This window comes from Parambassis ranga, chromosome 6, assembly GCF_900634625.1.
Source record: "Parambassis ranga chromosome 6, fParRan2.1, whole genome shotgun sequence".
In the NCBI taxonomy this organism is placed as follows: Eukaryota; Metazoa; Chordata; class Actinopteri; family Ambassidae; genus Parambassis; species Parambassis ranga.
The window spans coordinates 6,933,003-6,958,802 of NC_041027.1; the positions used below are offsets into that span (position 1 = coordinate 6,933,003).

The 25,800-nt window shown below is 40.0% G+C and overlaps 2 protein-coding genes across 5 annotated transcripts; one reads left to right on the forward strand and one right to left on the reverse strand.

Annotated features, from left to right (window-relative positions):
• Window positions 1–1,063: 1,063 nt before the first annotated feature.
• On the reverse strand, window positions 1,064–10,284 carry kras (v-Ki-ras2 Kirsten rat sarcoma viral oncogene homolog). 2 transcript variants are annotated; one of them, XM_028407485.1, is made up of 6 exons: window positions 10,029–10,284; window positions 7,913–8,030; window positions 7,080–7,258; window positions 6,614–6,773; window positions 5,099–5,223; window positions 3,211–3,348 (listed from the first exon to the last, which is right to left on the reverse strand). In XM_028407485.1, exons 2-5 carry the CDS (start codon window positions 8,021–8,023, stop codon window positions 5,104–5,106), a joined length of 570 nt encoding a protein of 189 aa, XP_028263286.1. In that variant the 5' UTR covers window positions 8,024–8,030; window positions 10,029–10,284; the 3' UTR covers window positions 3,211–3,348; window positions 5,099–5,103. The 2 variants fall into 2 exon arrangements, with proteins under 2 accessions (XP_028263287.1, XP_028263286.1); XM_028407486.1 differs by lacking the exon at window positions 5,099–5,223 and having other exon boundaries at window positions 1,064–3,348.
• Window positions 10,285–13,358: 3,074 nt separating this feature from the next.
• Window positions 13,359–25,227, forward strand: rassf8a (Ras association domain family member 8a). Of its 3 annotated transcripts, XM_028408559.1 has the most exons (7): window positions 13,359–13,691; window positions 18,522–18,717; window positions 20,067–20,866; window positions 20,981–21,178; window positions 21,711–21,855; window positions 23,539–23,699; window positions 24,107–25,227. In XM_028408559.1, exons 2-6 carry the CDS (start codon window positions 18,615–18,617, stop codon window positions 23,652–23,654), a joined length of 1,362 nt encoding a protein of 453 aa, XP_028264360.1. In that variant the 5' UTR covers window positions 13,359–13,691; window positions 18,522–18,614; the 3' UTR covers window positions 23,655–23,699; window positions 24,107–25,227. The 3 variants fall into 3 exon arrangements, with proteins under 3 accessions (XP_028264360.1, XP_028264359.1, XP_028264361.1); XM_028408558.1 differs by having other exon boundaries at window positions 23,539–25,227; XM_028408560.1 differs by having other exon boundaries at window positions 20,067–20,860; window positions 23,539–25,227.
• The last annotated feature ends 573 nt before the right edge of the window (window positions 25,228–25,800 follow it).

Here is a 25,800-nt window from a genome sequence, read left to right on the forward strand (position 1 = left end):
GACAAACCTGTAAGACGGCCTCACAGGAGCCTTCGTTCAGACACTAGTCTCACACAGAATCACAAATAGCTTACATAGTCCTAATAGACATTAGCATTGTTAGCATGGTGCTAATCAGGTCAACCTAACATACAAACTGCCAAGCGGAGACAAGTTACAAAGTGCATGATGTGGAGTATATCTTTTATGCAATGTGTCTTATTTGAAAACCTTTTCACAACTAACTGTCTGAAGAAAACTAATCACAAATTATGCATGCAATGTATCATCATCTGAAGTATTTAATAACTTTGAGTAATCAAATGGAACATTATAATTAGTGTGGAACACATTTTAAAGTAACTCTATAACAGACCCATAAGTTGTCACTTGAAAGCACACTGCTCTGAGTAAAGCAGTGCAGCACCAGAAAATCTTGTTTATTTCCCTTCACAGAATCATCCCATTCAGTGCAGGCTGGCTCATTCAGTACACGCTTACATGCTTTCTGCACCAGTCTGTAATTTATGTTTCTGTTCCACAGCATTGCATGTGCATCAGCTTCTGATCAAATGACTTCATATTTGTTTATTGTACAGCTGCACTGAGCCTGTTACAGTTAGCATGTCAGATGTACATGTACTTTTAATTTATATAATCATAATCTGTTCTTGTTGTGGCAGTTGTGTTAAATATACATAATTATTATTTAATTATTATACTCATTTTCTTCTCCATTCATGTTAGACAATGGCAGCATTTTTGCGCAGACCTTTATTTGTTCTCACATGAACATATTCAGTTTGTTTTGAAATATGTACTTGTAAAAGCTAAAACCAGGCTGGCTGACTGGATGTGTGGGCTGCAGGAATATAGCCCCTCATAGATTTTGTGGTCTATAAAAACACAGCCAGAGATGCCAGAGTGAGTGAACAGTGCCACCTGCTGGGAGACATTGATGTGACCAACCTTCACAGGAAACAATGAAATGTGTCCTTAGGAGAATGTGACTCCACACATGCATATATGTTCCAACCAGCCTGACAGAGAGAATGAGAAACAGAAGACAATAAGAAAGAAAAAGTTTGGTTCCTCTTTACTTTGTTCTTTATTACACATTAAATAGGAGTGGTGAGATTCATGGCAAAAAATAGACTCATTTGAGATCAGATCACCACTCTACATTGCCCAGAACAGGTACAGGCTGTAAAGTGGTCATTCATTCACTTCTCTAGACCTGGACCCAGTCACACTCTCTAGTCACATACACAGAGCGGAGTCAAACTCCATTAAAGCAACATTCATTTAGACACACCAACGAAATGAAGCACAATTTACAAAATATGCACCTTTCAGTATCACAACTATACAAAGGTTGTTAAAATACGATCCAGGTATAAATGATACATTTCAGAAATCAGCTGTTGGCACGCAATAAAAGAAGAGGAACATTTCAAACATTACAGTAAAACTACTTTTGAAACAGTATTGTTAACAGGAGGGTTCCAGAATTAAAATTGCATTAACAGTTATTATCTACTTCATGAAAATAAGAGGTAATAATAAACTGGGTCAAAATCCATGAATCCTGAAAGCAAAACGTGTCACGTCTGGATTTTCTGTGAGAACAACACTGCTCCCCTACACCAGCAATTTGTGTATCTCTTGAGCATACAGGACAAAATAAATGTAGGTCTCAGCTATATTGTCTAAATGTAGCACCTAATGCAAAGATGAAAAGGCAAATAAAAATCCCCAGGCAAACAATGGAAAAGGGTGAAATATCGGTTGACTCAAAAGAAACTAGAACTGATTTATAAATCCAGACAATTTTCTCTAAAAACCAATTTTATGGCAATTATTGCCTGGTTTACAAACATCCATTTCAGTTACATTGCCACGACACACAAGTTTTGTTAGAGAAAATTACAAATTACTTGGACAATCATTTCTGTTGAAAGACAAACCACCAAACAATGTAATGTCAACACTTCAGATGATTCCAGAAACTGTCATAATTGGTGCATGAGAGAATCTGACAATCCACTTCAGTATTTTGAACCTATGTGACTCCAAATATGAATCCACTTTCTTGCCCGTCATAAACAAGCTGACAGCTTGGAAAAGATGCAGCCAACAACAGGACAAAAACTAAGGAGCTCCGTTTACATATGAAGTCACCCAAGAGGGGTATGTTGTCCTCCAATTTGCAACAATGAAATGATTATTATCAAGCTAAAACAAAAACAATCCTACAGTCAAGCCTTAGCCTAAAAAAAGCAGGAAATTTGAGTCAAATAAGGCATGAATCCCTGCAACAAACAAAACCTGGCTAGTCCCATTTTCTTATTATAAAACGGGTTAAAATAAAATCATTATGGATTTTTAAATTTGTCATTTATCAAAAAAGAAAAATGGCAGATTTTATTAACCTCACAAAACATATATAGTATTTTTTTTTCCTTTATACACCTGAAAAAGCAGACTGTATGACATCCACTTGAGTCAGAGTTCCTCATTGCTGGCTCTGTTAAATGTATCAACCAGAAGCAGTTTGCAATACCCATGACCTCCTGAACACAACGCATGCAACAACAAAAAAAAAAAAACATTGTCTCATGTAGGCAAGAAATCCTTCCCCACACAGTACAAGCATTAACAAAAATTAATGAATAGCTAATTAGGGTGTTAAAACATTCAGAGAAGAGCAGGAGTTCGCATGCATACTCATCAGTGACATAACCAAGTAATACCTAGAGATCATTAGAGACGGGGACATTACACAGTGGCTGGCTGGGACATTTTGGATCTCTTCTGGCTGAATGTTGGTCCTTTCTTGATTTTTGTCTACATGAGCGGGATGAAAATTCATTCTTTGGCATCCCATACTTAAAAAGGGCAATGCAGAACATTTGCAGGTCATGACCTCTCGAGCAAAGAGAGAATTAACTCAAAGAGAGTAATTTGTCTTATCTGATTGGTGATGCAGCTCTGTAATATGGTAAAAATTATCATCATCCTATAAAATCAAAATCATTAGATCAATACATGTCGGCAACTGGCACTAAACTGAAAACGAAGCTTATTTGAGTAGCAAATGACAGAAAGAGAAAACTCAGATTGGGTTTAGTATTCAGTATGGTGGGTTTGAGAAAGAGGCTAATAATTTAGTGTAATGTACAAAAAAATGTATTACTTGAACTGTTCAACATAGTTTTATTTTTTTAGTCTGTCTTGAAAAGGGTTGCTTATTCACATAAGTGTACACTTTGTCTTGGACTTCTTTTTCTTCTTTTTGCCCTCCTTGCTCATCTTCTCCTTATGCTTCCGGATTTCTCGCACTAATGTGTAAAAGGCATCGTCAACGCCCTGGAAAAAAAAATAAAGAAAAACAATAAGAAGTGTTTGGATCCAGAGGTTTGTGCTTTTCATCACCTTACAACTGGAAAACAAACACTAAAATAAAAAGCATGTGCATTTTAAGTTGTTTTTACTTACACAGTCAGACTTTCAGTTTGACACAAGGAGAGAATACCACTCAGTAAAGGACAGATCACATTTACTTTAGCGTTTAGCGTCAGCAGCATTCTTACTGACAGCATCACAGACAGTAGCTGCAGTTACAGGAGCCAGTGTTTCTTTCTCTAATCAGCCCACAAGTCTTTTTGTGGCCAGTAAATAACAAAGGAAAGGACAATGTGTCCTGTTTACATTTGCAATAATCCATGTACTTGCTATGATTACAGCAATGGGTTTGCACTGAAGCAAGAGTTTCAGGAAAAGCCAAAAAGGGGTGGAGGGGGGCCTAAAATAAATAGTAATGGCTAAATTCTACATAAGGGGAGGTCCTGTGTTAAATTAATGAAACCACTTGTATGTATTAGCCAAAAAGGAATAACATGTTATGTAAGGTTTAACTGGGAAGATGCACCACTAAACAAAGTGGTAGAACAAAAAGCAAAGAGTGGCACATCTTCCTCACAAAACCAGTTTGATTTAGTCAACTTGCATTATTCTGAAAATAAACCACTTTCAAACTTAATCATTTTTAAACGTGGCAATTTATTCTGACTGAGCCTTTAATGTTCTTTCTGAGCTCTGATTATGGGGGAATAAAAGGCTCCATGGAAATGCGGATAGTGTCTGTTGATGGCACTCTGAGGCAAGTATGCGAGTACCTGAACAGTTTAGATGCAATATATGTGACAATCGTCTGCAAGGAGTAAAGAGCCTGAGGCTGCTTCAGGGTGTGACAAAGACAGCAGGAAAACAAAGAGGATCAAGGGATGTATATCTGAAAGACATTTTCTCACCCGCATACACACATAAACTTCTTGTTGACGACACGTCTGCCAGTTCCACTCAACACATGCCCTCCACAGAAACATTTCAGCATGTGATTTCATCCCAAGTTCACCAATAATTTCATTTAATCACACATGATGGCTCATGAGCCCGAACCCCATTTGTTGATTTCAGCACATCATGACAGTTTCACACTGGTAGTTCAGTCTGAATCTGAAAAAGCCTCATCGGGGATTATTATTATTGCATTCTATAATATTTTCTCATAGAATGGTGTCTGAATTTTGGTTTTTGGCAAGAAGTTCACTTGTGTGTAAGCTGAAAAACAACACCTACTTCATTTTAACCACCACTCAAGTGAGCAAAAAATGGGTGTCGTTTTTGTTTTGTTACAGTGTTCAGCCTGTTCAGTTGTGCCCTCATGGCTCTATTATTCTGGCATACCTCTAAATGCCCACTGTGATCATTTCCTTATCAAAACAAGGACAAAGGTCTGCACCTTTATGAAGAAAAAATAATGCAGAAAAAAGCAGTGTGAAAGCAGACCAGCTGGGATCAATCGAAGTTATACACAGACTCAATAAATGAACCCAGTGTGAAAACGGCCTTAGATAATAATCAACCACAATACACAGACACTGAAAAGGGAAGAAATCATCAGCCTCTGGTTAGAGCCGCACCACAGCCCCAGTTGAAACCAGCAGGTTAGCTTTGAGAACATAAGAAGCGCCAACTCTCATTGGGCGTCTTCGCCACAATTCCCCAATAACAATACACACACAGAGCTGGTGGGTGCGTGGCCACATACACTTACCCCTTTCACATCACAACACACTTTTTAAGCTTGACACAGCGCGGAGTCTTTTCTTCCTTGCTGAGCTTATTGAGCCGATACAGCCTGATCTCCCGTACCAGTGTGTAAAAGGCATCTTCCACTCTCTGCAGTATGAAACACAGCTTTCCTCAATGCTGAGGAATACATGGGGACATACTAGGCATGTGTTATCATCTACAGATACCAAGGGAACGAAGCAGACCAGATGTCTGATGTGGATCCATTGGTAATGTGTGGCCTGACTCATCATCTACATAACCTGATACTCCACAATCAATCTTGTGAATAGTGAACACTCCCCTCCAGTAGGTTTGCAAAGGTTCAGTTATTACTGCTCATTTCAATCCCTACGGTGACAAATTTACAAGGCAGAGAAATGTATACAAAAAAGGTCATTATGATTCCGTATGTGAAAATAATCACTGTACAGCCAAAATGCATAAACTGCTTATGTGGCCTGTTTTTTTTCTGTGAAGCTCTGATGCTGCATCTCGGCAAAATGAGGATGCCAACATACTGAGCATACATACTGACAGTGGAGAAGTGCATTAAGGTGCAGCAGTGGTTTTATTTATTTATTTAATACAAATAATGTCCCCATTAAAATCTAACTAAACAAAAACTAAGCTTTAAACAGTCTTGAAGTTCTGCCGTGGTTGAGGGCCAGTAATGTGGAGTATCGCTTCTATCAGTCTAGCCAAAGAAAGAAGTACAAACATTTTGTGACTGTACAAGAGATATTTCAGATAAGATGAAATTATCAAGATTTGAGAAACAATGATTTACTGTAGATTAAGTTGCCAACAGAATTAACAGAAGGCTGCAAGAAATGTAGTTTCTTTGTGACGTTAATTTCCCCGCACCCATAGGAACCGTCATTCAACCCAGGACAGAGAGACCAGGAAAAATGTGTTTACCGATCACTCCCTCAGCCGTCACCTAAGGCCATGCTCACAACCAGCACCACGGCAAATGTTTCAGCACCAAGTCACAGGAACCAGAATCATTAACCCCCTGAGTAATTACTGCATCGATAGCTTGTCTTTTCATGCAGACTCCTCCACACAAATTTACTGATTATTTACAATCTGGGACCCCTTGCAGTTGGGCCTAGCAATGATGTAGTTTCACATATCCATGACAACACAGCATGCAATGATTACATTATCACCCATAAGAGAAATTTTGATTAACCAATACGGGAATTACTAATGCACAACACAGAGAAATGTCCAAGCAACACAGACCATTAGATAGTAATGACACAAATCAGCAGCACTACTTGATTCAGGTGATTGTTTTGTGATCCAAGATTATCAAACGTCACTTCAAAAGTGATATTTATGCCAGTATCCCTGAGACGACATGCACCTCCTTACTGTTCAACCTGCTCTAAAGACCTGTAGTGGAATTCTACAGCAGTTAAAATGACAGATCTGACAAAAGAACTGTTTGAGTGTTAAGGGCGTGACCATACACTGGGTAAACTCTTACCTGTCTGGTTTTGGCTGAGGTCTCGATAAAGGGAATGCCGTAGCTGCGTGCTAAGTCCTGAGCCTGCTTGGTGTCCACTGTCCGGGACGGGAGGTCACACTTGTTCCCCACCAACACCATGGGGACGTCCTCAGAGTCCTTAACCCGCTTAATCTGTTCTCTAGATGTTCACAGACACAATGGAAATGTATTCAGACTTTATTCTACTAAGTAATACTTAAGGAATGTTACAGTGCGTGTTGTAGAAGATAAGCGTATTTCAAAAACCCTGTGACTCTCAAAAGTATTCACATTGATCCAACACGGGGCCAATTTAATTTTGACATAGCAAATACGTGGATTAAATCAATCATTGTCAGTATTTTTCACATATCAAAAGGTAACACGTTGTGGCTGCTGAATTTGTGCACCTGACACCTTCTAAAATATTAGCTGCATCTAAACAGATCCACATCTATGGTCTCACCTATAGTGATGAATGTCTTCAAAGGACTTGGTGTTGTTGATGGCAAAGACACAGAGGAAGCCCTCCCCTGTCCTCATATACTGATCCCTCATGGCGCTATACTCCTCCTGACCTGCAGTGTCCAGGATGTCCAGCAGACACGTCTCTCCATCGATAACTACCTGCTTTCTATAGGAGTCCTGGAAGAGGGAGCGGTCAGAGTGATCAGAATCCAAGGCTTAAGTGAGATAACGGTACAAACAGCAGCTGACAGTTTTTCTTACACTTAAGGTCACTGTAAGTGTGCTTTAAACACTTTTAGTAAGAGTTAATTTTAACTGAATTCTAAACCTGTATAGGCAGGATGCCACCAGCCTCCATTTAATTATCGCCCTACTCTAGTTGTAGTAGAGCACTCCGTTTTCCAGCAGACCTCAAATTACACTAAGGTCCTCATTCCCACTGTGTTAAAGTACGTACTCCTCTTTCATCACACTGATGGCTCCACTCAATCTGATCGAACACAAATAATTACTTTTGGATCCAGGGAGCATCATATTTTCAGATGCTATCTTCTACCTAACCTACAACAGCGTATCAATAATTGATTGACATGATGTGACTGCAATGGTTGGCCTGCTGAGAAACAAGGCAGGCGACATGCAGGAAAAGTCATTTAAAAACCTGTTTGTTGTCTGTTAAGACTTCAACCAGTAGAACCTGTTGCAATTGTAAAGGATTTTTTCTTGTTCTGTGTCTCTTTAAGAGCTTCATCATATACACAAAACTGCAGTGACAGAGTAATGAATTTGAACGCACACTCATACATTTGCATTCACGTGCACTTTCTTTACCTCAATAGTGGGGTCATATTCATCCACAAAGTGATTCTGGATGAGCTGAATAGTAAGTGCGCTCTTGCCGACACCTCCAGCTCCCACCACAACCAGCTTATATTCTGTCATGATTCACCTGTGGTAAACAAAAAGAGCATACATGACAATTCATCCAATAGTCAAATGGAACAGCAACAATTTATCTGCAGCACCAACGCCTTTAAGAAAACAGTGTTCTCAGCCACTACTGTGCTCCAAATATGTTCTGTTGTGGACAGTTAAAGTCTTTTTGAGAAGCAGATAATCACTTAATAACAATTTTGTCAAATAGCTCAATTTTCTGCTTGTCATTTTTGTCAGATAAGCTGCTGCCTCTCAGGGAAATCTGCAAGGACATGATTGACAGGGTGAGAAAATATTAAAGTATGACCATCCAAAAACACTTTAGTCATTTAATAACACCAGTGAATATCTGGGGAATTAGATTTCAAGGTGACTCAGCTCTTCTTTTGAAAAATTCCCATTTTAGTAGAGATTAAGGACTGAAAAAATATAATTGGATTCACAAAAATAGCTGTCACATTTAATGATTGTCAGCCCTAATAGGTAAATACAGTGTTGAATGACACCTTCTAATACTGAATCTAAGAGGAAAAAAAAAACATTTCAAGCTTATCTGATAAGATAGGTAAGATTTTCAGTATATGCAATCAAATGTCTAACTCCAGCAACACATTCAGTGGTATTTTCTGAGTAGCAGCCACACAACAGAAACTAACCCCAGGCAGAAATCCATGACACTACATTAAGGCTCCAAAATTGACAACTGACTAGGAGGCTCTCTGCTGTCTGACTGCTTTGTGGAGCAGCAGCCATCAATAGTGGCAGCTGGCCTTTTCAGAAGTTACAGTACACACTGCTGCTCGCAGCTCCGCTCAGCCTGTAGTCAGGGAGGACTTTCACTGAATATTATTGCTATGTCTAGACAAACAAAAACGCAGCGAGTGTGGTGTGATACCTATTTGGCCAACAAAAGGTAAACTTGTTTGTGTTCACAACACTTTTCAGTGGTCCCCTGCTTTTTAGACATTATGTGATCTGCAAATATTAATAATAAGGCTGTCTATTAAGAAACAGCCTTATATTTATCTGAACTGATAATTGAGATAAGATGAATGATATTGTCACAGACCATTTCAGCAACATGCCTACCATGTCTTCATGAATACCATCATCTCACAGCTTTTTAGTTAGAAAAAGTGGAAACTCAGGTATCAACTGTAACTCATGTACAGTTGGCTGTTCAAAACACATACAAAGCTTGCGTTTTGTACAGTTTACTCAAAGTCTGGGGATTATACTGAGGATGACTTTAAACTGAATATTATTTCCTTGGCGATATTACTAATATGTTTATACAGTCTGTGTGATGCAGAGTATTTAATTCTTTACTCAAATCAGTGACAAAATACAAAAAAATAGCACCAGAAAAATCACCAACCCAGTGAGAGAACTGGAGCATAGCGATTAGCTGCTCCAGTATATACAGCTAGGTGTAACAGTGTACCGCCTGTATGAATTAGCTGCGGCGTTTTAATGAAAGTTTATATTCAAGCGGGCGGTAACACCTAGAGCAGGCTTAAAAGTCGAAAGGAATTTGATTTAAATCCGCAGCTTTGTGGCCGCGGGGCTGCCTTGGGTGGCTGTGTGAAACCCTCTGAGGCTGCTGTGCTGTTAGCTAGCATAGCTAGCTCGCCCATAGTTTCAAAAAAGTAAGCTAACTAGCATCGCTAAGCTAACCTAAGGTGTTATACAAACGTACAATATTAATGTAGCACTGTCTGAACAGTCCGTCTGCTCAGACACACATGTTATCATTCATTCGGAGGTGAAGGGTGCAGATTTTGAAGCCGCCATTGACATGCTAGCTCACAGAGCTGCATTGCAGGGCCAGACAGTGGGTTAACAATTGGGCGTAGTTTGCACTAAAAACGAAAATAAATATTTGTATTATAACGGTGTTGATTAGCGCTTACATAGCGGACACAGTGACCTTACTTCTACATTGGTGAATATAATCTAACACGGGACATTAAAGAGCCACACATGTAATAATCGTATCCATTTGTTTTACCTTTTAGCGAGTGGAGTTCCGCGTCCGAAGTAGCGACCAAATAAGTCAAGCTGATAATCCTCTCGTTTCACACAAAATCTGCATTTCCTATTTCACACCAGAACGCCCGCATTTAGGTCGGTCTAACGTTGTTTCAGAAGTAAGCGAGAACATGCAAAAAAAGTAGACAAATTAATCGATTGAACTTTCCATTTGATCCAGCGTCCGGCCTAGCTGCTCCGTTTGGCCTCCTTTACGCGAATATGGGCGGATACCAGGGCGCACTTTACCCAGAAAGCATAGCTGGGGATTTCAACCGGTCTGAGGCATATCACTCCACTGTGTGTGTGTGTGTGTGTGCGCGTGTGTGTGTGTGTGTGTCGCAGTGTGAATATGCTGGATTCTGTCATTTGTGTGCACACTATTATGTTTTTGACGCATTAAACACAAATCTGTCATTTTAAATAACCTCTGCTTATCTCTGTTGTGTATGCGTGCAAAAATGGTTTATCTTAAAAAATACATTTAAATAGATAATAGATAAAATGCTGGGCACGTTGTCTCACATTTACAGATCTTATGGATATTGATAAGTGAATAGGTCATAGAGTGTGAGTTTCAAGACACACTACCACTGCTGCTGCCTGCTGCAGAGTCAACAAAACCTAGGGGGCGACTCCACTTTATATAGGTTCTAAATATAACTGGAATGTGCTGGAGAGACGTCATTCCCAGGCAAGGAAATGATTTGGCAATCCCTTGTCAGTTTTCCTACATGTTCACCAGGGTGGCTGCTGCGCACAGTGTGCGCATAATGCGCATGTAGAACGTTTGTAACAAAACGCTGCTGCCAAAACCTAAACATAAAAAATAAAATGAAAATACAGCTTAGGAAAGATTTGTCTTTTGAATGAGCAAATACTATTTTATGCTAGGCTTGACTTCTTACAATTAAATATGCTTAAACACCATGCTGTGAATATAATATTTTGTTCTTATTGGTTATTGTTATTGTTTTTCTTATTTTTATCACGACTCGTAATAGAGTATAGAATACAAGAAGGCGATACTCTCGCTTTACACAACAGACACCCTAGAGGTCACCACTGACGTTTGGTCTGGCTGCACTACCTCTATCAGACCACTAGTCGGTGCAATTTCTGGCAATCCGAGGGCCAACGTGTTAACCCAGTGTTAATATTTTAGGTTTAACAATTACTGTTTATGGACATTTGTACTTTGTGAGGTCAACTGGCTTATATCCATGTAGACATGTCTGCTCTTTGCCATGTTGTGTAAGTGAAAAGGATTTAAACTTAATACATTTCCTGTGTCAGTTTTTGTGTGTGTTTTAAGCTTTATTTCACCACAAAAACTATATGGCAACATGCAATGTTAAACAGCAATATTTATCTTTAAAAAGATGTAAAAAAAAAAATTTAAGACACATTAAAAAGGTGATATGTTTGCATGAAAAGTCTTCAGTGGTAGAGAAGATTCAAGATTCAAGATTCAAAGTGTTTGTTGTCATGTGCACAGTAAGGAAACAGGTTTTCCTGTACAATGAAAAAAAACTTCTTTGCTGTCCACACTGAATGCCATGAAAGGTTTAAGGTATAATAAAAATAGAATCATTTATCAAAATATGCAACTGAGAAGAGCATGCAAAAACATAAACATAAAAATATAAACTATGAATAAGTCAAGTCAAGTAGAGCTATATACATTAGTGTGCATGTGCACTACATTAACTGTTGTGCAAATTCAGCAGAGAATATATAATTGTGCAAAAACTGTCAGGAGGTAAACAGCATGGTACATGTGCAATTATTAAATTATTGAAAATATCACAATATAATCACTTACAAAAAACAATAAACTAAAAGCACAAGTATTTTTGTACATTTGTGTTACAGTTATCAATTAATAACAGTTGTGTGAAAGTATGTTTTTATGTGTTCATTTGATGTCAAATCTGTTTTTTATTGCATAAAGACAATGCATAAACATTGTTCATTCATGTGCTGTCACCTCTTCTTTGGAGTTAAGCTGAAAAAAAGGGGCTGGAAGAGTCATATTTATATGATCAACAACAGATAAATTGTAGACAATGACAACAGCCTCCTGTCTGCATTAGACTTAGACAGCTGTCTCAAACAACAACAACAAAAAGAAAACAAAAACATCCTGCTGTGGGTATGCTGAGTTGTTTAGGGGAAGATGTTGGTTGATTTATGTCTTTGCCATATTGGCCAAGTTTATATCATAGACCACAATTCCTCACACTCAGCTGGACCATTCATCACATTGTTGTCAGTGCTGGAATACTCATGTCTAAAACCTAGTCCATTGTAAATAAAAAAATAATAAAGTATATAATGGTTGCTAAATGAAACATACCCTTTAACAGCAGATATTGTGTGAGTAAAACCACAGGCTGGTAATGGCTGTATTTCATGTTGGTATAGTTGCTCACTGGGATACATGGACACTGTTAGCATTGTTAGTTACCCCAATGCTAATACAACTGCATGGATTTTCTGGCTATACAGAGACTTCTGATTAAACAGTGTGTGTTAAAAAAATCCCATCTGGTTTCTGAGTAAACATTCTGTCATGACAACTCATGATAAAAAAAAAATTTGTTGATAGAGAAAGGTTTTTTCTATCACAAGAGGGCAGCAAGGCTTCGTTTATACCAAAGAGCCATCTGCTGCTCCAGCTGGGTGTGTTTTGGATCATTTAGCCTATGCATTTATAAATCATTATATGTAACAGAAACATGCCTTTTAAGTTTATATTAGTTTGTGTCATGTTTATATAAGTAAAATTCCTCTCGCTGTACATAAACAAGAAACAACACAAACAGGACTAACAAATCCAAGTAAACAGTTGAGTTTCAGGTTAATTCAGATCCCGACCGTCTCATAAGGGTGGACCATCACATTGCTGATGGCTGGCCAGGTAAAGTGCAGAGTGGCAATACATCAAGAGTCAATGATCTGGTGTGTTACAGACAGTATAGGCCTACATGCAGGATCTGTGTGAGACTGTGATGTGTTAAAGGTTAAAAACATGTAAACAGGCCTTTTTGCTTGGCTTGATTTGCAGCCACTGGTGTCATAATATTAGTTTTGAAGAGTAGTTTAATGTTCGAATAAACTTCATCATTTCTGCTAGTGTAATTTCACAGGTTTTGCAATGATAGCACAGAGAGACTGAGGCACTTATTTAAACATGTTACTGAGAGAAAAGTCTGTGTTTCATCCTGAACGTGTGGAAGTTGCCTCAGTGATCCTCCCCCCTCACAGTGTGTTGCAGCTTTAAACAGTCCACAATGCCTTGCGGTGTCCCAGTTCCTCTGCGATGTATTTACCAGCAGCAGAGTAATGAAACAGAGGAAAGGAGCATTTTTCGCAGCTCTTCAGGAGACCGCAGCAGACTTATCACCCGGAGAGGACAAAGTTTCGGACAGCGGCTTGAATCGATGTTTTCCGGGCGACTGTAGCCTTTTAAATCCTGTTTGCGTAACGTGACTTTGTCGCAGTTCGCCTGAAGTGATTTACTGTGCGATGGTGAAGAAGAGGGGCAGACTGAGCGGATTTCTCGTCTTTACCTGTATTTTGCTGCTTCAAACTTCAACCCCGGGACAGACTGAGCTGAATCCTGTTTGTAACCACAAAGGTAAGACCCTTACAGACCTAATTATAACGGACTGTACTGCAGCTTTGAGCCCGCTGTAGTTGTGAGGCTGTGAGATAACGGAAACATTTCTATAGTAGAATAGTTGGACTTACTCTCCCAGCCCACCACAGCACATTAACGCCATTTCTCCTGTCTTGTCCCACTCGACACCCGCCAAAGCTGCCTGATAAAAGCCAAATGCTAAAAATCCTGATGTGTCCTTCTGTTGAGATGTCGAGCCATCCTTTCCTCTTAATTTTATGATGCCAGTGAAAGTTCTTCTTTGATGATGACTTTTGTTTTGCGAGATGTTTTCCCCCATTTTTTTTTCTCAAACTCTGAAGCACCCTCTGTAGATATTTCAAGCTCTTATAATGTGTATTATGGCAGAATCACAGTTTATTCCATCTAAACCTCCAGTTGTCTTCACCAAACACACACTGGTGGTGCAGCCAGCCTGTAGAGTTGTTGCACACATACAACTTTTCTGCCCCCAGAGTCAGATTGTCTGTGATCTTAGAGGACTGTTTAAGTTTAGAAATTGAATCATGTAATTTGGTGGTCTTGTAGCAGCATGCAGTGAAGGCTGAAAACAGCTACCTACACACTAGAAAAATAAACCCACCCTCTCTGTGTGTGACTGCTTTCCTCCCTGCTCCTCTAAAGCCATTTTTCTATAAATGCTTGTATGCAAGATTGTGATTCAGCTCCAGATGATGTTGCACCAACCGCAGTAACATCTTTAAAAAATTGGCCAGAGGCCTCAGCTGTTTGCCCTGCTGTGTTGTTGCTGCTGCTGCTGTGCCTCTCTGCCCTGCTGCAGGAGACTGATGTCTGCTCTGCTGGCTCTTCAAAGCTGGCTAGTGAGTAGTGAATATGGCAAGGGAACAAAGGCGGCATTATTGCTGGCTGAACGTGCCGTCCAGATGTTCGAGATCCTGCCAGCACTGACCTCCCAAATGGGGGGGAAGCTGCTTCAGTGCCTAATAGTTTAATATCAACCAGGCAGGGAGACAGAGAGGGAGAGCGAGAGAGGAGAGGAGAGGAGTGTAGCTCCAGGGCAGGGGCCACTGGAGAGCTCCCAGGAGCTGTGGGTGTTGTGTGTGAGTTAATCCCAAACACCCCAAAGTTTAGTCGAGCTAAAGTGAAAATAAAAAGCAAGTGTTCGTCAGTACATGATTGTTTTTTAAGGGGGGGGTACTTTTGGCATCAGAACAAGATTTAATAGAGGCACAAAAATTGTTTTATGTAGCTTTGTTTCAAGCATAACTTTGTGGTGGCACAATAGCACCTTTAGTTTGGTGAAAGGAAGTTTTTTTTTGTTAGAACTTCAGATTTACACATTTCACTCTTCCAGAACTAGTGATTATCCAGCTTAAACACATTTAAGATTTGATGCATTTAGTGCCAGAATCAGCATCAGAAATGCCTTCCCAGAGTGTCTGTGTTTACTCCAGCCTGTGCCACAACTTGACCTTTTTCACTGTAAAAAAAAAAAAAAAAAAAATTTCCCCATCTCTGGCTAAACCTACACTCTGAAAAATCAGTTCTTCTTTACAGCTCCAAAACAGTAGTTGTCAATAAAGCCTGCTACTGTAAAATTTGAAAGGAAATGTTATTTACTAACCAGTTTAATTAAATTGCTTTCAGTTTTACTTTAAAAGCACTGGTATTGTATCGATACCCTGTACTCAGTGTTCTGGCTTTGGAATGGTCAGGGGCAATACAAAATGTTAAAACTCTCTACATGTGCAGGATGAAGTGTCATTGCATAGTTGTTGCAAAGCCACCGCGATCGCGGACCCATGGTTATCTCTTGGTCATGGCCCGTCGCATTCTCACAGCCCAGGAATGCATACCCTGGATGTTATCAGTTTCCACTCTGCAGGATCAAGGCCTGTGTCTGCTCTTTACCATGCTCGGTGATGTTTACACTTGCAAAGGGCATACACATTGGCATCATTGTGATGAGGAATTATTTATTTTTGTGGGACTCTTTAACTTTTAAGACAATGGCTCCATGCTGTCAACTTGTACTGATATTAAGCATTAACTCATGTCTTGCCAGACTAATTAAACCTCAGGGATTATGCTGGTAGCATACACAGATCTGGAAAACACTGAAAGGAAAGAACGAGGTCTCTCTGAAGCCTCCAACTAGCATCTGTCTCTGGCTGCTCACACAGATCTGTTTCGCAACAGCTCTGTTACCAATTACAGCAGAGTATAAATTGCTAGTAATTACATGCTACTCCACAGGGTGTGCAATTTGAATTAAAGTTTGGTAAGCAATGGGCAAGAAGTTTTAAGAACTAGACTAATGTCGCTCCAGTAAGAAGTATCTCATTTTCTTTAATTAACAGCAGTGTGGGGGAGTTTTGCATGTCAGTAACCTTCCATTATAATTAGGTTTTAATATGCCAGTGCTAAATTACAATGCCTCAACTTCAGTTTTTCATGCAATGCAGGTATTGTTTTCCATCTCAGTGAACAATGGTCAGCAAAGCTGGACAGGAACCAGAGTGTAATAGTGGAGGTCATATGTGGAATGCTTGTGTTTTCCTGTGAGATCATTTTTCTCAGCTTGGTTCAGTTGCTGCTTTGCAGGCTTTCTCCTGAATCAAGCTCACTCTTGGTTTTATTTTAATAGTATGCCATTTTGTTTTTCTCGAACGCTCCCTTGTTCTGCAAAACTGTACACTACCAAGGTCGGTTCATGATGCCTGAAAGATTGTAAATTCCCCAAAAGAAACAGTGCTTGCACTTACAAAAAACAAAATCCTGCAGTATTTCTTTATGGTGCTTAATACCGAAGAGTGTTGGTCGTGCTGAAACACCCACAGGAGCATATGGTAGCTTGTTTACACCAGCAGCCATTTGAAGCTCTTCCTGCCAGCTTGGTGTGCTCCTAGAGATCTGGAGAATTGTCATCAGCAGCCGGGCACACAGGCTGCTCAGTGGCGCTCACACACCTCGATGCTCACACAGAAATTCATCTTGAGTCACTGTTACTCAACTAACAAATATGAGTGGGCTCCAAAGTCAACTGGATCTGAGGTTTTTCATGTATCTCTCATTGGAACTTAAATAGAATTCACAGCTCCTCTGCCTCATAAAATGCCTTCCTGGCATCAAACAAACTCCACAAATCAGAAGGCAGGCATCACCCCAGGCTGTGGCTTTGACGGGCCAGAGGAATGGAGCTTGCAGAGCTCAGGATGGCACTGTGCCCTGCACTGCTGCGCCTGTACCATCAGTTGGGGTTTCTGGGTTAATGTTAATGAATACAAATGTTACAAGTCTGGACCAAGCAAGTGACATTTGGAAAAGCCCTGCTGAGTCTTCTTGAGCTTGTGCAATGAAGAAACATTGAATCATTCAGCAGTAGGTTTCTAATACCGCTGCAATATTCAAAGCAGTGTTCCATGCAGTGGACTTTATAAAACCCTCTGACTTGTGTATGTTTCTATAATAAGTATTTTCATCACTTTCCCCTCCCCCCTCCTGTGTATACAAACACCTTTCTCCCCGACTGATCCGATATGCCTGCTTTGCATCAAGAGACCTACTCAGTGCTTTTTACTGTTTCCACATCCTTCTGGAAAAAGGGTTAAACAAAGCAGTGACAGTGTTGTGGGTCACTGCAGAAAAATCTCACAGTGTGCTTGACTATTTTCCTGTTCCTTTCCATCCTTCAACCTTTTAATGCCATTTAAGGGCAGTCTGAAAGAAGGACAAAAGCAACCAGCTACAGAAATCCCCAAAATAGAGTAATCAGGAAACAGAGAAAGGTGGCAGAGAAAGATTTAGTTTTGTAGAGCAGAAATTGACTGGACAAAAACACCAAAGCCGCTGTTTTGCTCTGGAATATGTTTTCTTAAACTTGCAAAAGAATTTTTAAATCCTTCCATTCAATAAAGGTAAATGTTTTTCTTAATGAAAACATGATAAAAATAATGATACAAGTAGCTGGTTTTCCTTTGCAGCTCCATCTATTTTCTCCTCCTGCATTTGTTTCCTTGCGACACAGCTTAATGCCTTGACCATTTTTAGAAAATCAGTTGGTGGAGTGGAGGACAAGCTGGTGTGGATGGGGGGGGGGGGGGGGGGGGGGGGCTAATTGGTGGGGAGCTGGTGAACAAAAGGACCTTTTGACTCAGTGGTGTAGGTGCAGTGAAGGTTAGATTCGTGGAGGGTGATATGGATCTGCAGGGATGCCATTCGATCTGTCCCTACTCACTGTCCTTGAAGAAGATTTGAAGGATCCTTTCATTTCAATGTATGCTTTGTGCATGTGATAATGTGTGCATTGTTGATTATGTGGTATTAAACTTGAATATGACAGTGTTTTACAGTGAACATCAAAACCCAAACCTCAGTCTCCCTCGTGCTCATGATTGTCCTAGCCCTCCCTTGTGTTTTTTTAATTACATTTTCATTCCCTCTCTTTTTTGTGCTCTTTGTGTAACTCTGTTAATCCTACTGTTTCCACTGCTTTCATCTAATTCTCTGTACAAAAGCAGGAATTGGGCTTGTGGATGTCTTCTGGCAGCTTCTTCCTGCACCCCCAACAGACATGAACCTATTCATAGAGAAGAACAAAACAACAGTGTTATGGCCAGCTGGTCCTGGCATGCCTGCCTGTATGAGTCCATTCTCCACTGGATTGTCATTTACCTTAAGCTACTGTAAAAATAGCCAGAGTGTGCATTGTATTGATTTTCTTCTTCTAATTTGCCTGCTTGTGCTAAGAAGCATACCCATTGGACGTTTGGCCATGAGCATATCCTGACTACTTTCTTCCTGTTTTCCCTTGTGTTTCCTCCACAGTGAATTAGCCAGAGGGACTGCCCTGCACTGCTGCAGGCTTTAATAATGTTGCCACCAACACACTGCAACCGGCCCCCTCACTTCTAACCCAATATGGAGCTCAAGGTCTGGGTGGATGGGGTGCAGAGGGTTGTCTGTGGAGTCACTGAGGCAACCACCTGCCAGGAAGTAGTGATTGCTCTCGCCCAGGCCATAGGTAAATAATTCCTCTCTGCACAAAGCACACCTGATACAAGCCTTCATCTGACCCTTTGAGAACTTTCTGTTCTCTTCTATGTTTTCCTGAGCTGTAACTTTATCAATATGAAGCAGGCTGAGTAAATGATTCACAAACATCTTTTGCTAAGCTGTAACACAAATACCACAATATTTCCTGCATCATGTTTCTGACCCTCTTTTATGGTTATAATACACCACAAACAATGTTTAATAGAAATACCACAGGTAATCAGGGTTTCAGGCTTTTGTCAACTCAAAAAAATCCTTCCATCCAAGTGTAGATATTCTTGCCTACATGTTAGGCTCCTGCTGATATACAGTAGGTCACAGATTTAAATGGTACTTTGTTGGATCCAATCACCCCCTCCTTCCCATATGGCTCCTTCAGGAACAGGGGCAGTTGAGCATACTATACTGACATCACTTCCCACAAAGAACAGGGTAGGAGGAGGAGGGAAAGTCTGACTCATCTCTCAGTCTCATGCCAAACCAAGAAAGCAGCACTTCTGAGCCCCCGCCTCTGCTGTTTTGTGTTAAAAGCACATACATCACATTAAGCCATCAGACATCAGTATTGATTTGGTACTTGCCATTTTACAAGCGTTTCTGTATGCACTACTCCAAGTATTGTGTATGTTTTCTCTAGCAATTTGTTTGTTACAGTCATTGAATCAAACGTAATGTGAAGGCGTTGCATGTAAAGTGCTGAAACCATTGAATAACACCCTTACACTGCAGATCTGCACAGCTTACATCCACTACTCTCTGATTATTGTTTATCAACTCCTGCTTTTTACTGTACGTGTGAGACTTGAAACTTAACATAAACTATATTGATTTCACCATAGCTGGCTAGAATGCTCCAATAAGACCTAATGTTAATGTGTGTCTATAAGGATTAAGACTATAGTATAGTTTGTTTGGGATTTTCTTTTCCAGTGGTTAAAGTTTTATTATATTAATTAGTTTTATCTCTTGTAAAAAAAAATATTTAACTAAAATCTCTTACCATGACCATCTGTTTCAGGACAGAACTGTGTCAGCTATGAAGTTATATGAATGTCATGTCTAAATTCTACATTAAATACATTTCTTCAAATTCAGTACAAACATTAGACTCAAGGAGCAGCATGCTAAAATTTGTGGTCATAACCCAAGAAATGTGAACACCATTTATGACAGATTTTCACACAAATGTCTCGTACAGTAAAGTAATTAAGAAAAATGTCTGTACATATGAGTCTGGACAAAAACTGCAACTTGACTGGTTAGTAGAAGTATACAACTGCAAGGTGGTAGCTCTAGTCTCTGTTTGACCTTTTGCAGGTCGCACTGGGAGGTACACTCTGGTAGAAAAATGGCGAGACACCGAGCGTCACCTAGCCCCTCATGAGAGCCCTGTGGCCTCTCTCAACACCTGGGGCCAGTACGCTGGTGACGTCCAGCTGATTCTGCACCGCACAGGCCCCTCACTGACTGAAAGACCCCCCTCAGAAGGCCCGCCTCTCAGGGGGCCTGAACGAGGGTTGCATCGGCAAAGCCTCCCTCCACTTGCGAAGCTTCGTCACCCCAACGATCGCTCCCTCCGCCGCCGGGAACCACGCCGCAAGTCTCTCACCTTCACCGGTGCACCCAGAAGCCTGAGGGAGATACTGGGCGGAGGAAGAATCGCCGAGGCAGATGCCAAACGAAGGCTTCATCTAGGAAATGGTGGGAGTCATCACTACACAGGACCAGCCTTTGGAACCGCCTCCCCTAGTCTGTGGGCCTGTCGCATGGAAGATCTGGTCAGACTGGTGGGCCTACAAAGAGAGACTCTCAGTGTGTTGGAGAAAAAGCTGGAGGCCTATGAGGCTGAGCTGCAGGCTTGGGCAGAGGGGAGAGGACTAAGAGTTGGAGGGTGCATTGGTGACCCTTGTGGAGGTGAAGGATTGATTGAGGAGATCTTGAGACTAGAGAAGCATCTGAGGAAGAATGAGGTGGAGATGGAGGAGGAAGAATTTTGGGCCACTGAGCTGCAGATTGAGCTAGAGAGTGAAAGACAGCTGGAGGAAAGGCTGCAGGAACTGCACGGTCGTCTGCAGGGCTGTGAACTGGAAATCGAAGAAAAGCTGGCAATGGTACAGGTATTTGTGGCAAAATGATCATTGTTTTTTTTAAGTGTGTGTTAACCTTTCTAGTGATATTTGCATTTTATTTTATTTGCATCCTTTTCCTTACATTTCCATTTTTCCCATCAGAGCGTAGAGGTCGGCTTAGAAGAAGAGAAGCTGCAGAGAGAGCGGCAGGAGACCCAGTGGGTCAGCGAGGCAGAGGCTCGGGCTCAGGTCCAAAGGGTCAAAGCGGAACTGAAAACCCAAGAGAGGCAGGCTGTACAGCTGGAGAGCAGCTGCAGAGCTGTGGACAGATCTTTGGGACAAAATGGCAAGAAACTGCAGGTGAGATACGTGGATGTACTAGAGCACATTATCATCACAATTTGTAACACAGTGATGCTGCAGGCTGATATAGTAGTAAGAGACATCATTCATCAGCAGGAATGCATTTAAGCATCTGTCTGAAATTTCATTGATGGTTAATGGCTGCCACTTTGAAGGAGGTCTGCACAGCCTTTTTGTGACTGTTTAGATGTTGCATAGAGCTGCCTGGGGCCCTAGCTTGCACAGAATCTAATGAATCAACTCAAATGGGGGCTGAAGACTGAAAGAATTCAAATAAATCAATGTGTGGATGTAGATCACTGCCTGAGGCCAGCGGCTCAAGGCTGCTACATTGTTATGTGCATAACACCTCCAACTCTGACCAAACAATTGGTGTCATGTTGCCTGTTGGAGCTGGGTTTTGACAAAGAATTCTGGGGGAAATGAAGCCATGGCCTTTGCTTCTTTTATTTTTAAATTTCTCATTTTAAGTTAAATGTCTCATGAGGCTTTACTCTTTTCTAAATCTTTTCTCTGGGTTGCACTGAAGGACATGCAGCACGAGCTGGAGCAGCTGACCAAGGAGCTGCGGCAGGTGAACCTGCAGCAGTTCATCAAGCAGACTGGCACCAAGGTCACAGTGCTGCCGGCTGAACCCACTGATGATGAAAGTGCCCAGAACAGTCACAGTATAGGTAATGAAATTTTCCTTGAAATACAAAGCAAGTGTGTTGGGAATCTAACTAAGGCCTCAGGCTGTGCTTCTTATTTAAGTGTAAAGTCACATTGTGTTCTACGCTAGGTATGCCAAGGTCTCTGTTGCTGTAAATGGTATTGAACTCACTTTGTGGGTAAAGTATGTAGTCTGTGACTCAAGGGTCAGTTCAGTCTAATTGGTTTGAACTTGTCTGACCCAAGATAGGAAATAGTCGCATGTGCATCCTTTGTGAGAATACATGTTGTTCTTTGGTTGCCATTCACACAGGCGCTACATGATTTATTTTTGAGTGCAGAAAGTGCAGCTTGAGTCTGTCTGCACATTAGAGAAGTCATACTGTTCCACCAAGGTGCTTATTATTTTTTTGCCTCATGTTCTGAAGGCCTGCTGAGAGAAAATGGCTCAGCTCTGTTTTCTGTGATACAGAAAACAGGGAGAATGAGGGAGGAGTACAGATGACAGTATTTATTTTTTTTTACCTCTTTCACTCACAGTTACAATCTCCGTGCCAACAACTGCCTGGATACAGGCAAACTGATCATCATTCATTCACCCTACTTCCTCCCTCTTTCCTTTACTCCTTCCATCATGCTGTCTCTCTATCACATGCTCAGCAGTTTCTGTGATGGGCTCTGTCATCCAACAGGAGGCCAGGAAAGAGCGCTGACACATAAACAATGAGAGAGCAAAGCAACAAAGCTGATGTACTGTCAGCACAGCCATAACTGTCAACCCGCCGTTTATTAAACATTTTTACAGTAATGTAGTACAACCCACCAGCTGTAATTAAACATCACAAGCCAAGTGCTCAACTTGCAGTACTCAACTTGCAGAGTTTACAGAAAGAAAGCAGAATGTACAAACTTATAAAAATCAAGACTGTCAGCACAGAAATATTCTAATTAAAATACATAACCTGGCAGATCACTTTTAATATCTCATTAGAAATGTTTCTAACTGCACAACACCCTCTTTAATTCATCATATAGAGCATTTGATCACTTAATTACATTCCATGGTAATGATTTCTAATTATGAAAAGTAATAATTAAGTGCTGATGATCATTTAATAACCTCCCAGTGCATGTGTGTAAATCAGTAAGCACTTTTGTGCCTGGCCATAAAATTTACTGCATTGCCCAATTCCTTGTATGGCTCAGTTGTGCCACCTAGTGGTGTGGTGGCAAAGCTACATCATTCATCATTACAGTGCTCAGCATACATTTATGTCAGGTTGTGTATTTTTGTTAGAATTAATTAAGAATTGGAAAGTTTTATTTTATTTTATTTATTTTATTTATTTAGTTTTATTTAAATTTGACTAGAATATATGTTTAAAAGCAAGGTTTCAAAGAGGCCTTTTTCAGAAGCTCTCTACCAAAGTGGAATAGATGATTTGGATACTTGATCATGATAAACTTTACTGATGTCCGCGTGCTGATTGCATGTAAACATAACACAAAAACATCCCACAGGAAGTGTTTACAAAACAACTTGTATGGTACATCTATACTAATACTAATACTACTACTAATAATAATAATAGTTGTTGTTGTTGTTTTTGTTGTCTACCAGGAGAAATATCGTATGTAATACCAAATACAGACTAAAAATACAGGTGTCATTTTGACATTTTGTTATTTTCTTTTCTTTGATTTAGTTCCTCTGTCTGGTTCACTGAAGCGCCCAGTTTCTTCCAAACCAATTTCCAGTCATCTGCGGGTCCTCCAAAGTCCTCTCAGCTCTGGCCTAAACCCAGAGGGGATCTACGTGTGAGACATTTCTGCCTGGAGAGAACAAGATTCACCCCAGAACTGATTTGTAAGTGGATATCTTAGTACAAGGTGCCTTTGTAGCACACTACTATGCACTGTTTTATTTTTAATTACATGAAGGCAACCTTTAGTGTGATGACATAATGTTTAGATTGAAGTCATGGAGCACTTGATGAGAATGAAGGATGGTTAAAAGCTATTTTGTATGAACAAAGAGTGGCAGTATGGTGTTTAATGGTGCACAGTCTGAACATGTAACTTTGTTAAGTGTCAGGCTTTTGTGGACTTCTTTATAAACATATCCTCTTAATGTACTTTTACTCTCACTTTAGTACCTGCTGAATGATTTGTATTGTTTTCTCCGTAGCATGGTGATTCTATTGATAAAATTGCTATGTGAATCTATGAAATGTATCTATGAAATGAACTCGTGTAATTTCTCTTCTTATGTAGGTGAAGGGTCCACATGTGTCTGTAGTAAAACCGTGAAGGTCTTTTTGCATATCAGAATCTATTCCTGTGCTCTGTTTGTTTGTTCATGTTAAAACTATGCACAAATGGTATTGAATGTTACTGTCTGTGTACCAATTTATGGATTACTGTAAATATGTTTTCTTACATTTCAGCTTTATTTAGTGAATTAGTATATTTTATTACAAAGTGGTGCATTTACAGTTATACAAATACTCCGATCCTCATTCCCGCAGTAATTTCTGCAAACAGAAACAGTGTTAATTATCCTATATTAAGATGATTTCTGACAGTATATTTTTGCCAAATGTATTCTGTAATGAATGAGTGGCCAAAGATTAGCTAGTTGCATGATTGTGCTGTCCATATGTGAATGTGCAGAGCAACCACTATCTAGTAAAGCAGTTAGTTAAATCTACAAATGGTGGCATGTAGTTATAGTGAAGATAGTAATGGCTACAGTATGCATTCAAGTGTGGGAGAATGTGTTTGTCTGCATGAGGATGAATAGTCAAAGTGTGTGTGTGTGTACAGAGTCAGAATAGCCAAGGTATGAACACCCCTCTTAGGTTCTAGTTCAGCTGCTAATCACATCAAAGTGCCTTATATTCATTCAACCGTTATTCACATACAGTAAGTGTTTAGCAGGAAAGCTTTAGTAGGGACAGTGAAGGAATGATTGTAGTTTAGATCAGTAGATATTAGCACTGATAGACAATAGCATGACGATAAAGAGGAAACTTTAATTCTGTTTTGTGTTCAAATGTCAAAGGAAAGAACGTTATTTTTGGTGCTTTCCATTTTGGCACTGTATTATTGTCACTAAAATAATCTGTGCTGTAAATTGTATACACATTTAATTTGAATTTCTCTCATCATGCAACAGATGTATACTGTAGTTTGAATCCGTACTGTCACATAATTATAATCACTGTTTACAATTGCATATCTTCTAGAGAACTAAGATGTCGATTGTACGTAACCTGGTTTTATTTTTTTCTTGCCTTAATATACTGCAAAGTGTTGTTGACAGATGTTTGGCAGTAACAGGCTGCTGATATGACATGGATTGCATGGTTCAATAAACCATCCTGCAAAATGAAGTGTGCCACAATTGCAGCTGCTTGATATTAAAAGTCAACTGTGAATGGAAATGTTGTTGAAAAGGTGGCAATGTTCATGCTTTGGCCAGTAGAGGGAGACATTTACCCAGAAATGGGGAAAACAGGCAGCATGTGGCAGAGAGGATCTTGGAGATCTGTTGAAAGAATAAAATGAGAAGAGGAAAATAAATCTATAACCTTATAGAAAAGGAAAAATATTGAATTCATTGAATTGAATTCAACTGTAAGAAATATGTATAGTGTAGTGAGGGCCTTTTCCAGCACTACGTATGCATGTGCACTCTTCTCAGGTTTTAAAGAAAGAAGCTGTCTGCCACAATTACTTAATAGAACATATTTAAATTACTAAGCAATTACTTAAAAGAACATATTCTAATTATCCAAATACCAATAAGCCAGTCAACGGCAACAACAAAGAGTGGGTCTGATCCTATTTAAAGTTTTTGACAAGTTGGAAGGAGGCACTTTGTTTTTCATCAGCCTGTACAGACTGTAATCTCTCCTCATCACCTTTTTATCACATGACATTTGTTTTAAGCCTTGGCTTACTGT